Genomic DNA, 13,694 nt, shown 5'->3' on the forward strand with positions numbered 1-13,694 from the left:
TTTTGCCACGGGTGAAGCATGATTAAATATCATCTTTGGTTGTTTTTATTCTCTAATCAATAGTTTAGCTAAACCAAACCTCTATTTTCCCAGAATTAAAATAAATCCGGAAAGCTCACTAAATAAATAAATGCACAATGTTACAGAAGCCTGGACAATTCTGTCCTTGCAGATAATGCATGGTAAAGGGATTCAAGAAACCACAGGTTTTTGAGCTTCTGTTGGCCAAGGACAAGTTTCGTGTTGAACTGAAACACCTAAAAACTGCAAAAACTCACCTCAGCCAGCCGATACTGGAAGAATTTAACATCTCAAATTAATTAACCTTAAAAGTGAGTATCCTTTTGCTAAAGGCATTAATAAAGTAGTTTGCTCTCTGTTTACCGCATGACTCCATAGCTCTCTTATATTGAAATGGCGATGCAAAGCTTCCTTCCAACGTGGGATCTTCCCATTATAGCTTTTCTATATTTAATTAAAGCTCTCTATCAAATTAGCTAGTCCTCCGTCAAGTTTGTTTGTTCAACACAAGTGTGCATACTACCCAAGAACACATCTCAGACCCAACAAAAAATCAACAATTTCTGTGAAATTAGGTTCTGATTTTGGCCAAGATAAAAAAAAGTTGACCTACTTTAGGCCTGGTGCTCAAGGGTTCTGCTAAATAAGTTGATCACTGATACTGGTACGTGTTAATTGAAATTTTGTTGGGAAATTAGTATTTTTCAAGAGAAAAGAATGAATATTATGATTGTGAGAGGGACTGTTTCTGAGAACCAGCAAATAAAGGAGGAAAACGATGTGAACAACAAGTACTGAAGGAAAAGAGCAAGCCAAAGTTTTGTTGTGCAACAGAGATCAATTATTTCTCAGTTGACAATACAAGTGGAAGTCGGTGAAAATCTCGTGCATTAATACATGGCTACATGAGTGATTTATATTAGAGAATAATATAAATTATATATTAAATTTTATTTAATAATTTAAGTGTTTGAGTTGAATTGATTTTTAATATGATATAACATGATATCAAATTTTTTATAATTAAATATTCATGGTTTTAAATCTCATTATTTCCATTTAATTTGATAAAAAAAAAATTAGTGAGGTTTAAACCTTTCCCAGCCTCGTCAATAATTGCCCTTCCACCTGGATGTACACATAAATGGTCCACTCCAGTCTTCAGATTCAAGCCTGCTCCCATTTCTTGAAAACTGTTCCTTTTGGTTTTGTTCTGTTGACGAGATACATAAACATAGCGAAATTGTTCACTTAGTGGTAATATTTTAGGTAACAAGACACGAAGAACCTTAGCAGCAGATATTTTAAGGCTTTTAGCAAGGAGAAAACCTTTGTAGCCAAGGTCATCTGCTACCTGTATGCAGCATATCCGTAGGCCTCGTCGTTTGAGCCAAGATGCGTACGCACGACATGCTTCAATCTGAAGATAGCTTGATGTTTTAAAGCACTGTTGTTTGTGAAGAGCATTGAGCAACCTCCTGAACGGAAGAGGCAGTTTGAGAGCATCATGGATTTTTCTGTCTTGGTACCAATTTGAACCTAATGATTCTGTACTCACAACAATAGCGAAGGCATTCTTGTATGACTTGAACAAGTGTTGCACCAGATCAATGGCTACAATGCTTGCACTGCAGCCCATTCCGGAGAGGTTGAAAGGTTTAACGTTTGATCTCATCTTGTAACGATTAACTACTCGAGCTGTCAGAGAAGGTGCAGGAGAGAACAAAGAAACATTGACAACAAGAATGTCAATTTCCGATGGAGAAATTCCTGTTTTGGCAAAGAGCTTGTCGAGCGTGTCAAAGATGAGATCATCCAATTCCGAAATGGAGTCTTTCAGGGTCGGAGAATCCTCTTGGCCTGAGATAACGTTTCTAGGGCCATACGTTTCTTCACCAATGCCCGAGCTAACAATAGTTTTTAAGAGAAATTTGTGTTCTTGTAGCCCCAGGTTCTTATTTCCAAGGACAATTCTTGCACAAGTGTCTGTGTCAAGCTTCCTATCCTCTGGAGCTTCGTAGCATTCATAAGCCATCATATAGCAGCAGGCTTCTCTCTTCTGAAAAACCAACTTACGAAGGCAGAAAATAATGAAGAAGAGAAGGCAAAATATCATCATGATCGGCTCCATTGGGAGGAAGAAATCAGTTTTAAATGTTGAGCGTGTATGCATCAGAGCTATAGGACTTCTGTCTTTTTATAGAGCTATTTGTAGGTCACGTGAGTTCTGTGCAACCCCACATGTCTATCCGCTTTCAGTACTGCTGGATCAGTCAAAACTTGGGATTGTTGAAAGAAAAATCTCTCAAGAACCTCCACGAATTGTTACAGACAGTAAATTGAAGTTGTAGATATGCACGCCAGAGCCATTGTTTGGGGGCAGGCCTAAAGCAAAGTACTAAACAAATGGACCGGATAATTGACATTTACAAGCTGAAACCATCATCTACGATTTCACATGCACACAGATTTCTAATTCGGAAGAGCAAAATGAATAAGAATGGTTTTATACGCACGAAGTAGGCGATTTCTTATAGCATTGTTCTTGTTCTGTCTTGATCAGCAAATCCCAAATTATTAAAATTAATAATTACAGAAAACTGCCAATTACAACTTGGTTGCTTAAGTATTGCTGCACAGCCACAGCCTGCCAGCACTTAACATGTACAAAGCTCGTGCCAGGAGGGGGAGGGCTAGAAAATTGCAGCCCCGCTCACCAGCAGATAAGCAACGCGAGCCTGTCTAGCTAGTCACCTTTGGGCTTCCTTTATTGTATATTACATCCTTATTTTTCACGATTCGCGGGTCAAACCTGGCCTAATCGGGTCGCAGAAGTCTCATTAACAGCTTGCTGCCCTCTGCTGGGTGAATGGTGATGGCAGGCCCGAGATCTTGGGTTTGACACTTCACCCCCGCCCAATTTTGGGTCTCGGGCCGGGGGGGACAAAGAGGAAAAGAAATAAAGAAAAGGGCACATAAAGCAATCCATGACGTGTCAAAATATTAAACTTGACCTCTAAAAAGTAATTTTTGTTAGAAAATAGTTTCTTTTTGAGGAAATGAATTCTGGAAAAAGTGAATTCTAAAAAAGTATTTTTCGATGTTTGGTAGTGTAATAAAAAATAAGTTTGAAAACACTTTCTAGTGTTTGGTTATGTCATGGAAAATGAACTGGAAAATAACTTATTAATATTTTATTTTTCTCAAGTTTATTAAAATAATAAGGAACAAATCTTACAAATTAAAAAGTTAAATGAGAATGAATATGAAAAAAAAAATAATTTCATAAATTATCTCAAATAAAATAAATAATAATCAAAATAATAGAAATCAAATCTAAAAAATTAAAAAAAAATGAAAGATGAAGAAATTAAAATAGTAATAATCAACATTTCATAAATTATTTCAAATAAAATAAGTAACAATAAAAATAATGAGGACCAAATTTGATAGATAAAAAATTTCAATAAAAAAATGATAAGGAAAAAGCAAATAATAATTATAAAAATAAGGACAAAGTTAATATAAAAATAAAATTTTAAGAGATGAAATTGAAAAATAAATATTCAAAAACAAAATATATATATAGAAATCAAAAGTTTGAGGATCAAATTTGATATAATCAGCAAATAATGACATTTCTAAATTTTTCACAACTTCCGGAAAGTGTTTTCCTCTTAAATTTTTTAGGAAAACACTTTCCTGAAAAACCAAGCCAAGTTCTTTCTTTTACTGGAAAGTGTTTTCCATTGACTAACTTTTATAATGGCAAACAAACACAAGAAAGTTTGGAAAGTGATTTCTCAAAAATTATTTTCTGAAAAACAAACACAACTAAATGAAAAACACTTTCCTGAAAACCAAGCCAAATTTTTCTTTGATTAAAATTGACTGTAAAGTATTTTTTGTTGATCGGAAAATGTTTTCCATTGATCAATTTTTATGACAAACAAATATAGAAAAGTTTGGAAAATAGTTTCTCGAAAACTACTTTCCGGGAAACAAACATGACCTTAATTGAGTTTTTTTTTAGTATTATTTATTTTTTAAATTATTTTTTTTATTTAAAAACATATTAAAATAATATATATTTTTATTTTTTTAAAATTTTTTTGATTTAATAAACTGTTCAGCTTTGAATATTTCCTGCCGACTAATAAACGAAAACAAAGCTCTCAATAGTCAATTCCATAAGCAACGAACAAAGCAGAAAAAGCAAATGGCCACGCTGCCTTACGCTGACGTGGATTCCAGCTTGAGAGCCATGGCCGGTCGAGCAGAAGGGTTTGGCCGGTTCTCCGTCGGTGGCCTCCACGGTCCTCTCTACTCTGTCACCACCTTGGCTGGTCTTTTCTCCTCTCAAACTTTCTTTTCCAATCAATCGTTTCCTTGATCAAAGATTAATTAATCCTTCATTAACATCCTTAAAATAACCGAATTATATATGTTTCTGTTGTTTTTTAGATGATGGGCCAGGATCACTACGTGAGGGTTGCAGGAGACAAGAACCATTGTGGATTGTTTTCGAGGTTTCTGGTACAATTAATCTTGTGTCACAATTAAGCGTGTCATCTTATAAAACAATAGATGGCAGAGGTCAAAGAATTAAGATTGCCGGAAAAGGATTAAGATTGAAAGAATGCGAACACATAATTGTCTGTAACCTTGAATTTGAAGGTGGTACAGGACATGATATTGATGGCATCCAAATAAAGCCTAATTCTAGACATATTTGGATTGATAGATGTAGTCTTCGTGATTATGATGATGGTCTTATTGATATTACCAGACAAAGCACTGATATCACTGTTTCTAGGTAAGTTTTCCCATTTCTTTAATGCAGGATTCTTATTTTTTTTATTCCTTTCGACTTCTTGTGTTTTTAGAAGAAGAAGATTGACGAGGCATTTTCTTTTTTGAAAGGTTACTTAATCCTTGTTTGTTGATGTTGGACTATAAAGGGTTTTTTCCTTTTTTTGTTTATGTTGTACTAGGTGTTATTTTGCACAACATGACAAGACAATGCTGATTGGAGCAGATGCATCTCATGTTGGTGATAGATGCATAAGAGTGACAATTCATCATTGTTTTTTTAATGGAACAAGGCAAAGACATCCGCGTCTTAGATTCGGGAAAGTTCATTTGTACAACAATTATACAAGGAATTGGGGAATTTATGCTGTTTGTGCAAGTGTAGAAGCCCAGGTAGGGAAAGGAGAACGGTGCTATGTTGTGATTAAGCATGTGTGTGTGTGTGTTTTCATATAAAGGTTAGACCAACGATTTGCAGCTTCGAAATTGTAGTCTCATTCTATTGCGTTTCATCAGATATATTCTCAATGCAATATATATGAAGCAGGACAGAAGAAAAAGACTTTTGAATTTTACACAGAAAAGGTAATGTGATGCTCTTTTACTTATTATACCTCAGGCCTTTCATTTTTAGGCGAGTAACCTGAATGCTTTCGTCTAGAATATTGCAGATCATGATCTGCCGAATGAAATCTATTCTATGTCAAATAGGTTTCTTTGCATATTACATCGGGTTCCTCATTCTGGATTGTTTTTCTTTCATTTGTGTGTAATGATTCACAGGCAGCAGACAGACAAGGGGCTAGTTCTGGTTTAATAAGATCTGAAGGAGATGCATTGCTGAATGGAGCTCAATCATGCTTATTACAAGGTGTTGGAGAACACTGTGTGTTCCATCCAGGTGAATATTATCCAACTTGGACCCTGGAGTCCCCCTTGGATTCTCTGAAAGATGTCCTCCAAATCTGCACTGGTTGGCAATCTATTCCTCGACCAGCAGGGATGTAGATAGTTGCGTAGTTCCATATGTATTTTCGAGCTTTATATCTGTTTGTGATTTCGACCAACAAAAACATATACTGATGTGTCAAGTAAAAAGGGTAATGCTGGGTTACAAATTCCTTGATCTTAGATATATATCAAACTTTAAAATCTTGTTCTAAAACGTGGTCAGTCAACTTAGACATCCTCAAACTTACCCAGGTTGGCTTTGGCTTTTGCATTTTTTCCCCCTGGTTGACTGATATTGTAGCTAATATCTTCACAGGTTCGTTGACTTTCAACTTGATCTATACCCTTCATTCATATTTAAAGATTTTCAGTTGAAATCTGTATATGTGCTTCACCTATTTGGATATTTAGCCATATTTTGTCAGCTAAAAATAATCATTCTGATATACCTGTTTACAAACTGCAAATAAAATCAACATCTGTGCAGAGTAGGAGAAGAAATTCAAAGGGATTATAGTTAATTTTCTGCGGCATTGGCTGCCTGCCTATTCTACCGTACGAAATTCACAAAAAGACATGATTGGAAAGGAAGTTAATAGATTCTATAATGGTGTTTTTGAAATGTATTTATTATATGATTTCACTTGGATTTACATTATCGCGGAGTAGGAGGTGTGGAACTGCCTGAAAGGGCAGTTCCATGAAACAAACGTGAGATGTAATTCCCAAGATCGTCAGGCGTGAACCTTACAAACATCTCAAAATTATTCTCCCTCAACATCATCCTGTGCGTGTCATAAAACTCTCTGTATGCTGGTATAAGTTCCTTCGCAATTGACACCTTCAATTCATCCCTCAACTTCCTATCTGGCACAACCCATGATACCTGTTTCTTGTATGCTTCTTCAAAAGCTGCGTTAAACCTCTGAAAGCATTCCTTTGCTTCTTCAGGTGATAGTGGTGGAGAATTTATGTCTGGTAGAGATGAGAATACCTTACCCCATGCCATTGTTACATAGGTGGAAGCATATTGTATAACCTTCTTGGCATGCTTGAACACCCAATCTTCACCGAGAAGCACGTTAAGGCGAGTCGTACAGACCTTGTCGAGGACATTCTGAACATTGTTTGCTAGGAATAGGTATGACAAGGACATATCTTTGTACACTTTTGCTTTCCTATCAAGCTTGCATAGAAGGATTAATATGAGCCAAGCTAGGTGCACTGAAACTGCTGGTGTTAAACCGGAATCAGAGGTTGGACTCTCGAAGTAAGCTTCAGGCAAAGCTGTATTCCTTGGTGGTGGAGAATCGGAAAAAATGTCAGAGAGAACCCCGCTGTGATCTGCAAGTGAAGATATGTAACTCGTAACCTTTTGGGTCAGTGGGTGAATCCCACCACCCACGATTAGAGTTTTTGACGAGTCGTTTTGAATTGTTGATACAAATTCAGAAAGAATGGCACGGATTGACCGGCCAAGTCCATGTAGTGATGAAACAACTTGCAGTTTAATATCTGAGGTTGATTCAGAGTTGAAAATCAACTCTACCTCTGGCTGGAGATCAGAGAGTGCTTCGTAGAGTTCCATTAGTGGAAAAATCCTCTCTGGCAATTTCTTGCACTTAGCTACAAGCACGGGAAATGTGAATAGATTTATTGCTCCTTTGGTTATCTCAGAAAAGCATGATTCCTTGATTGTTTGAGATGCCGAGAACACATGATCACAGAGAGCTTTTTCTCCACTGAAGAGTATTTTTACAGCAATCTTTACTGCATTCATCCAGTTCTTTATCATATGCTCGAGAGCTTCCCCATTCATTTTGTGAATCTGAGAAGACCTGAATTTTTCGATTCCTAGCAGATACAATCCTTCATCTACTACTGATTTTCTGACAAGTTTGTATATGTTGACACACTCAATGCTGTAGCCAGAACTTATCATACAATCAGCTATAGATTTGAGATCCGACATGGCAACTGCCATGACTCTCACCACATTAGTGGACTCACCGGCTGTTTTGAACTCTTCTTCCGATCCAAGCTCATTCTCATCTTCGATGGAGCCGTCCGGGGATCGAACTGAAATAGACTCTGGATCCAGTTGATCGCGTGTTGCAGCCAATATCTGATAGAATTCTTTTTGGAGTCTTGCCATGGCCATTTCCATGAGTTTCTGAGAAAGCACAAGCATGTCAGAGGTCGAATGCTCAGAGACTAATGTGTGCATTGCTCGACGCAAGTCCCTGACACTCGAGAGAAAATCTTCGGCTTCATCTCTGTTACCATGGAAGAGGGAGGTGACTCTGGTGATAGATGGAGAGTTCGGGTCCCATTTGGTGATGATGAATTCAGCATTTTCTATAGTTTCCTCCGTCACGGATTTGGAGAGCTTGTGGGAAGAGGAGGAAGGAGTGGAAAGGGTTGAAAATGAAGAGGAAAACGAGCGTGTTTTAGAGCATGAAAAAAAGTGGGCTAACATCCCTCTTGTTGCTGCAACGCTCTTCGGAGTCTCTGACCGAACCATTGAGCCCTGAAAATCTGAGCTCAAAAGTGAGGAAGGAGAGTTTGTAATTCAACTCGAGGAGGAAGCTTACAGTTATTGGGTGTTCGTTATGGGAGGGGGTTATATAGGGAAGAGGAGCTGCTAAGTTTCCAATTGAGGAAGGTTGTTTTCTTGCACCGTTAGACCAGAAACCATTGACTGACTCTAGTTGGATAGCAACGATATTTAAAGCTAGTTTGAGAGGGAATTATTATTTTTAAAAATGTTTTTTAGTCGGAAAATGTATATAAAAATATAATAAAAAATTTAACTTTTTTCATAAAAAACAAACAAGCTCTTCAAGCATATTGTATTTTTCGTATGATTCTTTCACCAGCTACAACCCTTTCAACTGTCAACTCTCTCTCTCTCTCTCTCTCTCTCTCTCTCTCGTTTACTTTAATAAATTCAAATCTATTCTAGATTTATTTATTTTTGTTTTCGTTTCCATTTTTTTCGGGTTTTATCTCCCCCTTTATCAAGGATCAAGGATTTATCTCATTTAAATAAAATTGATACCGTCATAGAGAAATGAAATCTTTCATCATTGAAGTCCAGTAATGTGACTTGTTCTTCATTAATTGATGATAATTTGAATATATATATTAAAGAACTCTAAAAGGCGTGGGGAAATCACTGTAGCTTCCCCACGCCTTTTAATTATACTGAATATATAATAATAATAATAATTATTATTATTATTATATATAATTATTATTATTATATATAATTATATTATTATATTATAATTTTTTTTCTCTTCTGTAGCAATTTTTTATTTCGTTTTTTTTTTTCTGCTTTTGTTTTTTTTTCCTGTAGCCTTTTTTTTCCCTTTTTTTTTTCTTTTGTTTTTTTTTCTGGAGCTTTTGTTTTTTCCCACTTTTGTTTCTTCTTCATTTTTTTTACATGTTTTTTTTCTTTTTTTTTTTTTTTACTCAAAATTGACTTCTTTTTTTTTTTTTTTAATTTTTTTTCAAAATTATCTTTACTAATTTTTTTTTAAATACTGAGCTGGTTGAAAATTTAACTATGTAGCTTTTTTCTTTTAAACATTGTGGATTGCTATAATATTTTCATACATTATTTTTTTTTTCTTTTTATGATTTATTTATTCTTTTCTTTTTCAAAAATTATCTTTGTAGATTTTATTTTTTTTATATTAAGTTGGTTGAGAATTTAGCATTGTAGTTTTTTTTTTTTAAAAAAAAACAATATGGATTGCTACAGTGTTTCCCTTGCATGGTTTTTGTTTTGCTGCAGTGTTTCCCCACATAATTTTTTAAAAAATTATCTTTATCGAATTTATTTTTTCAATATTGAGCTGGTTGATAATATAGCTTTAGCTTTCCCCACATGTTTTTTTTTTTATTTCTTTTTTTTTTCTAAAATTGTCATTTTTACATATTTTTTTTTTTTTAGAATTATTTTTGTTGATTTTATTTTTTTTGCTATTGAGCTGGTTGAAATTTTAGTTTTTTCTTTAAAACACTGTAGCTTTCCCCGCGTGTTTTTTTCTCTCGCTTTTGTTTTTTTTTTTTACATGTTTTTTTTTTCATTTTTTTACCCAAAATTGAATTTTTTTTTTAAACAAATAGTCTTTGTCAGTTTTTTTTTTATATTGAGCTGGTTGAAAACTTAACTTTGTAGCTTTTTAAAAATAATAATAAAAAAAACACTATGGATTGCTATAGTGTTTCCCCTATATGGTTTTTGTTTGTCTGCAGTGTTTTTCCCACATGTTTTTTTTTTTTAATTATCGTTGTCGAATTTATTTTTTCAATATTGAATTGGTTGAGAATTTAGCTTTACCTTTAGCTTGCCCCACGTTTTTTTTTTGTTTTTTTAAATTTTTCCCAAAATTGTCTTTCTTCTTTATATTTTTTTTTCATAATTATTTTTGTTGATTTTATTTTTTTACTATTGAGTTGATTGATAATTTAGTTTTTTTAATTTTTTTTTCTTTAAAACACTAGATTATTGCAGTGTTTCTCTACATGGTTTTTTATTAAATAATTTTTTTTTTTTAGAATTATCTTCGTCGATTTTTTTTATATTAAGCTGATTGAGAATTTAGCTTTGTAGTTATTTAAAACACTGTAGATTACTACAGTGTTTTCCCACATGTTTTTTTTATCAATTTTTTTTTCAAAATATGTTTTTGTCAAATTTATTTTTTTTATACTGAACCGGCTAACAATTTAGCTTTTTTTCCTTAAAACATCGTTGATTGCTACAGTGTTTTTCCATATGCTTTTTTTTTGTTTTTTTTTTTAAATGGTCTTTGTCGTTTTTATTGTTTTTTATATTGAGCTGGTTAAAAATTACAACTGTAGATTTTCTCATGAAACACTTTAGAATGTTATAGTGTTTCCATGTATGTTTTTTTTTCCTTTCGTTTTTTTTTATATTTGTCAAAATTATCTTTATTGATTATTTTTTTTAATATTGAGCTGATTGAGAATTATAGTTGTATATTTCCTCACAAAACACTATAGATTGCTATTGTGTTTTCTTAAATGATTTTAATATTTAGCTGGTTGAAAATTTAGCTTTAACTTTCCCCACATGTTTTTTTTTTCCATTTTTTTATTATTATTTTTTTTTGCTTTTTTTTTCTTCCAAAATTGTCATCTTATTTTTTTCATTTTTTTGTGTTTTTTTTTATAATTGTTTTTATCGATTTTTTTTTTAATATTGAGCTGGTTGAGAATATAGTTTTGTAGTTTTTTCCTTTAAAATATTGTGGATGGTAACATTTTTTTTATATGATTTTTTTCACAAATCCATAATAATGCACAAGCATGCCACAAGCCCACGGCATCGCACGGGCATGTCACGCCTATTACTAATATATTTACTTATGAATATATTATATTATTATAATTATTATATTATAATTATAATTATAAATATTATTATATTATAATTATAAATATAAATATTATTATATTGTATTGTATTATATTATATTATATTATATAACTATTTTTTTTTTCTTTTTAATTTTTGTTAATGATTTTTTTTTGTTTGATTTAGTTTGTTAATGTTAATTTTTTTTTAGTTATCAGATTTTCATGATACGGATCTCGGGTTTGATGGGTTAGTCTGATTTGACAAATTATTTTTTTCATTTAGTTTAGTTTGTTAAAGTTAATTTTCTTTCTATTTAATTATCTGACTTTCATACTTTCATGACACGTGTCCTGGGCTTGACGGGTTAACTTAGTTTGATGGGTTAACCCAGTTAATTCTGGGTAAACCCGTCATTTGTTTTTCTATTTAGTTATCAAACTTTCATGATGTGAATCTCAGGTTTTACGGGATAACCTGATTTAAAGGGTTAACCCAATTAATTCAATTTTTTTTCTTTTTCTTCTTTAGTTTTTTCCTTTTTGTTGTTTTTTTAATCAGTCTATTTAATTATCACACTTTTATGACACGACCTTATATTTAGACCCACATCCAATATTCTTGGGTCCAGTGTTGCAGCCAGGCTAACTTAAACTTGGGTCATGCAAGTTTATTTTTATTATTAATATTATAAATATTATTCTTAGATCAGGCGTTGCAGTCAAACCCAAGTTTTTTGGGTATAACTTTACAGAAAAACCCAAGATTTTTAAATTTTTATTTGTTTTAATATTTTTTATGCAAAAAAATGACCCGCGGCATCGCTCGGGTCAAGTGTCTAGTATATATATATATATATATCGTGCTTACCCAGTCTTAGAACCAGACAGGTGGCTACTAGCCTACTACCATACCGTAATTGTTTAGAAAACTATTATATATTGTTTAGGCATTAATGAGTTCATGATGAGTTTCTTGAAATATCGAGAGACTATTTAAAAACAGACTCTGTTTTTTTGAAAAAAAATTAATTCAGAAAATTGAAATTTCTTGTTCAAATATAAAATTTGTCTTTCGAATAATTGAAAAATGAGTTTTCTAGCCTTTTAAGTTTATACCGAGTTCTGAAAACACACTTTACAATTTCTCTTTAGAATTCTTCCATTGTTTTTTTTTTTTTTAAATAAACTAAAATGATAACTAATAAGATATTTTTATTTTATATGCACGCTTTTAACAAAACATTAATTTCTATTTTTACTTTTTTATATTTGTTAGTGTCATAATATTTGTTTATTTTTATTATAAATCTAACATAAAAAGTTTTCCTTTTTAGTTAACAAGTATAGCTTATTTATGATAATTCTTAATTTGAATGAAATTCAAATTAATATTTTATAGTTAAATTATTATAAATATAAGATATTAAGATGATTATTATGAACTATAGTTTTGATTTTTTTATATGAAAAATAGTTGTAAAGTTGAGCATTTATTATTTGTTTTAATTCTTTTTAGTTCTTCCCGATTCTTTACTGAAAAGAAAGAAAAAAAAACTAAACAGGAGAAGAAAAATGGCTATCACCTTAAATATTACTTGAGCAACACACTTTATTCAGAATTTCTTTGTTTTTTTATTGTCGAATGACATTGTGAAGTGCATGCTAGACGGGCAAGAAATCTGCCGAGACTCTTTGGCTCCCCACTCTCCATTTTAGAACTCTGCGATTGATATCTCCAGGGGAAAATATGTTTGAACGACGCTGTGACTATGGCTAGCTGCAATGTTATATAGTTATCATAGGAGAATTTCTTGTGGACATTTTTTTTCTTTTTCTCCTTTTTTTTTTTTTTTTTTTTTTTTTTTGCATCGGAGTCGGGCTGCGCCTGCAACCTACCATTTGTTGTTTTTCGGACGAAATATTTATTGCAAAAGGATTTCAAACTTGAATGTTATTCAGTTTAGGTGATTTTTTTTAAAATTTTTTTGAAGATATGGATTAAGACTAATATTTTTTAAAACAAAAAGGTTTTTTTTAATTGACTGTTGAAGCTGGAAACAGCCTAAAAAAACAAAATTTTTAAATATATTTTTTTATATTTTTATATACCCGCGCATATAGGCTATATATATATATATATAGTGGGTTAGACTGATTCTCTAATGCTCGATTCTTGCCATTTTCAAAGTCTTTTCCTTTAAAAATATCATTTTCAGCAGAGTGTTATCTAATTTTTATTCACATGTTTCTGATATATGGTAGCATTCACATCTTCCTGATTATCAACCTAGCTACTTAGAAAATCAAATGGAGCTATAAATCTAAGCCCTGAACGTCCTCGGGGCTCAAGTAATCGGTCAAGGTTCTTAGGTCCTCAAGTTTAAAAAAACATTCGATCTCCAAATGTGGAGGTGAAGAGGCATTGTTTTTCACTTTAACTTCATGGGATTTATTCGAACGTCTTGAAGTTTCCTGGGAAAATGACTGCAAGCATGCAAAACAAGGATTCGATAGTT

At 32.5% G+C, this 13,694-nt stretch overlaps 2 protein-coding genes and 1 pseudogene across 2 annotated transcripts; 1 reads left to right on the forward strand and 2 right to left on the reverse strand.

The window, feature by feature from the left end:
- Positions 1-1,060: 1,060 nt before the first annotated feature.
- LOC118052393 (3-ketoacyl-CoA synthase 19-like) lies at positions 1,061-2,140 on the reverse strand (annotated as a pseudogene).
- Positions 2,141-4,181: 2,041 nt separating this feature from the next.
- LOC118052226 (putative pectate lyase 21) lies at positions 4,182-5,964 on the forward strand. Its single transcript, XM_035063118.2, has 5 exons — positions 4,182-4,367; positions 4,486-4,837; positions 5,016-5,226; positions 5,350-5,418; positions 5,617-5,964. Exons 1-5 carry the CDS (start codon positions 4,241-4,243, stop codon positions 5,839-5,841), a joined length of 984 nt encoding a protein of 327 aa, XP_034919009.1. The 5' UTR covers positions 4,182-4,240; the 3' UTR covers positions 5,842-5,964.
- A 418-nt stretch (positions 5,965-6,382) lies between these two features.
- LOC118052216 (exocyst complex component EXO70H1-like) lies at positions 6,383-8,386 on the reverse strand. Its single transcript, XM_035063104.2, has one exon. The coding sequence runs from the start codon at positions 8,306-8,308 to the stop codon at positions 6,440-6,442; it is 1,869 nt and encodes a 622-aa protein (XP_034918995.1). The 5' UTR covers positions 8,309-8,386; the 3' UTR covers positions 6,383-6,439.
- Positions 8,387-13,694: the final 5,308 nt, after the last annotated feature.

Source organism: Populus alba, chromosome 8, assembly GCF_005239225.2.
Source record: "Populus alba chromosome 8, ASM523922v2, whole genome shotgun sequence".
In the NCBI taxonomy this organism is placed as follows: domain Eukaryota; kingdom Viridiplantae; phylum Streptophyta; class Magnoliopsida; order Malpighiales; family Salicaceae; genus Populus; species Populus alba.

Excerpts from the sequence above, each read along its gene's own strand:
- LOC118052226 (XM_035063118.2), top strand. The coding sequence starts at position 4,241 with ATGGCCACGCTGCCTTACGCTGACGTGGATTCCAGCTTGAGAGCCATG. Across the intron at positions 4,368-4,485 it reads CTCTGTCACCACCTTGGCTG|ATGATGGGCCAGGATCACTA; the intron begins GTCTTTTCTCCT and ends GTTGTTTTTTAG. Across the intron at positions 5,419-5,616 it reads TTGAATTTTACACAGAAAAG|GCAGCAGACAGACAAGGGGC; the intron begins GTAATGTGATGC and ends AATGATTCACAG.
- LOC118052216 (XM_035063104.2), bottom strand. The coding sequence starts at position 8,308 with ATGGTTCGGTCAGAGACTCCGAAGAGCGTTGCAGCAACAAGAGGGATG.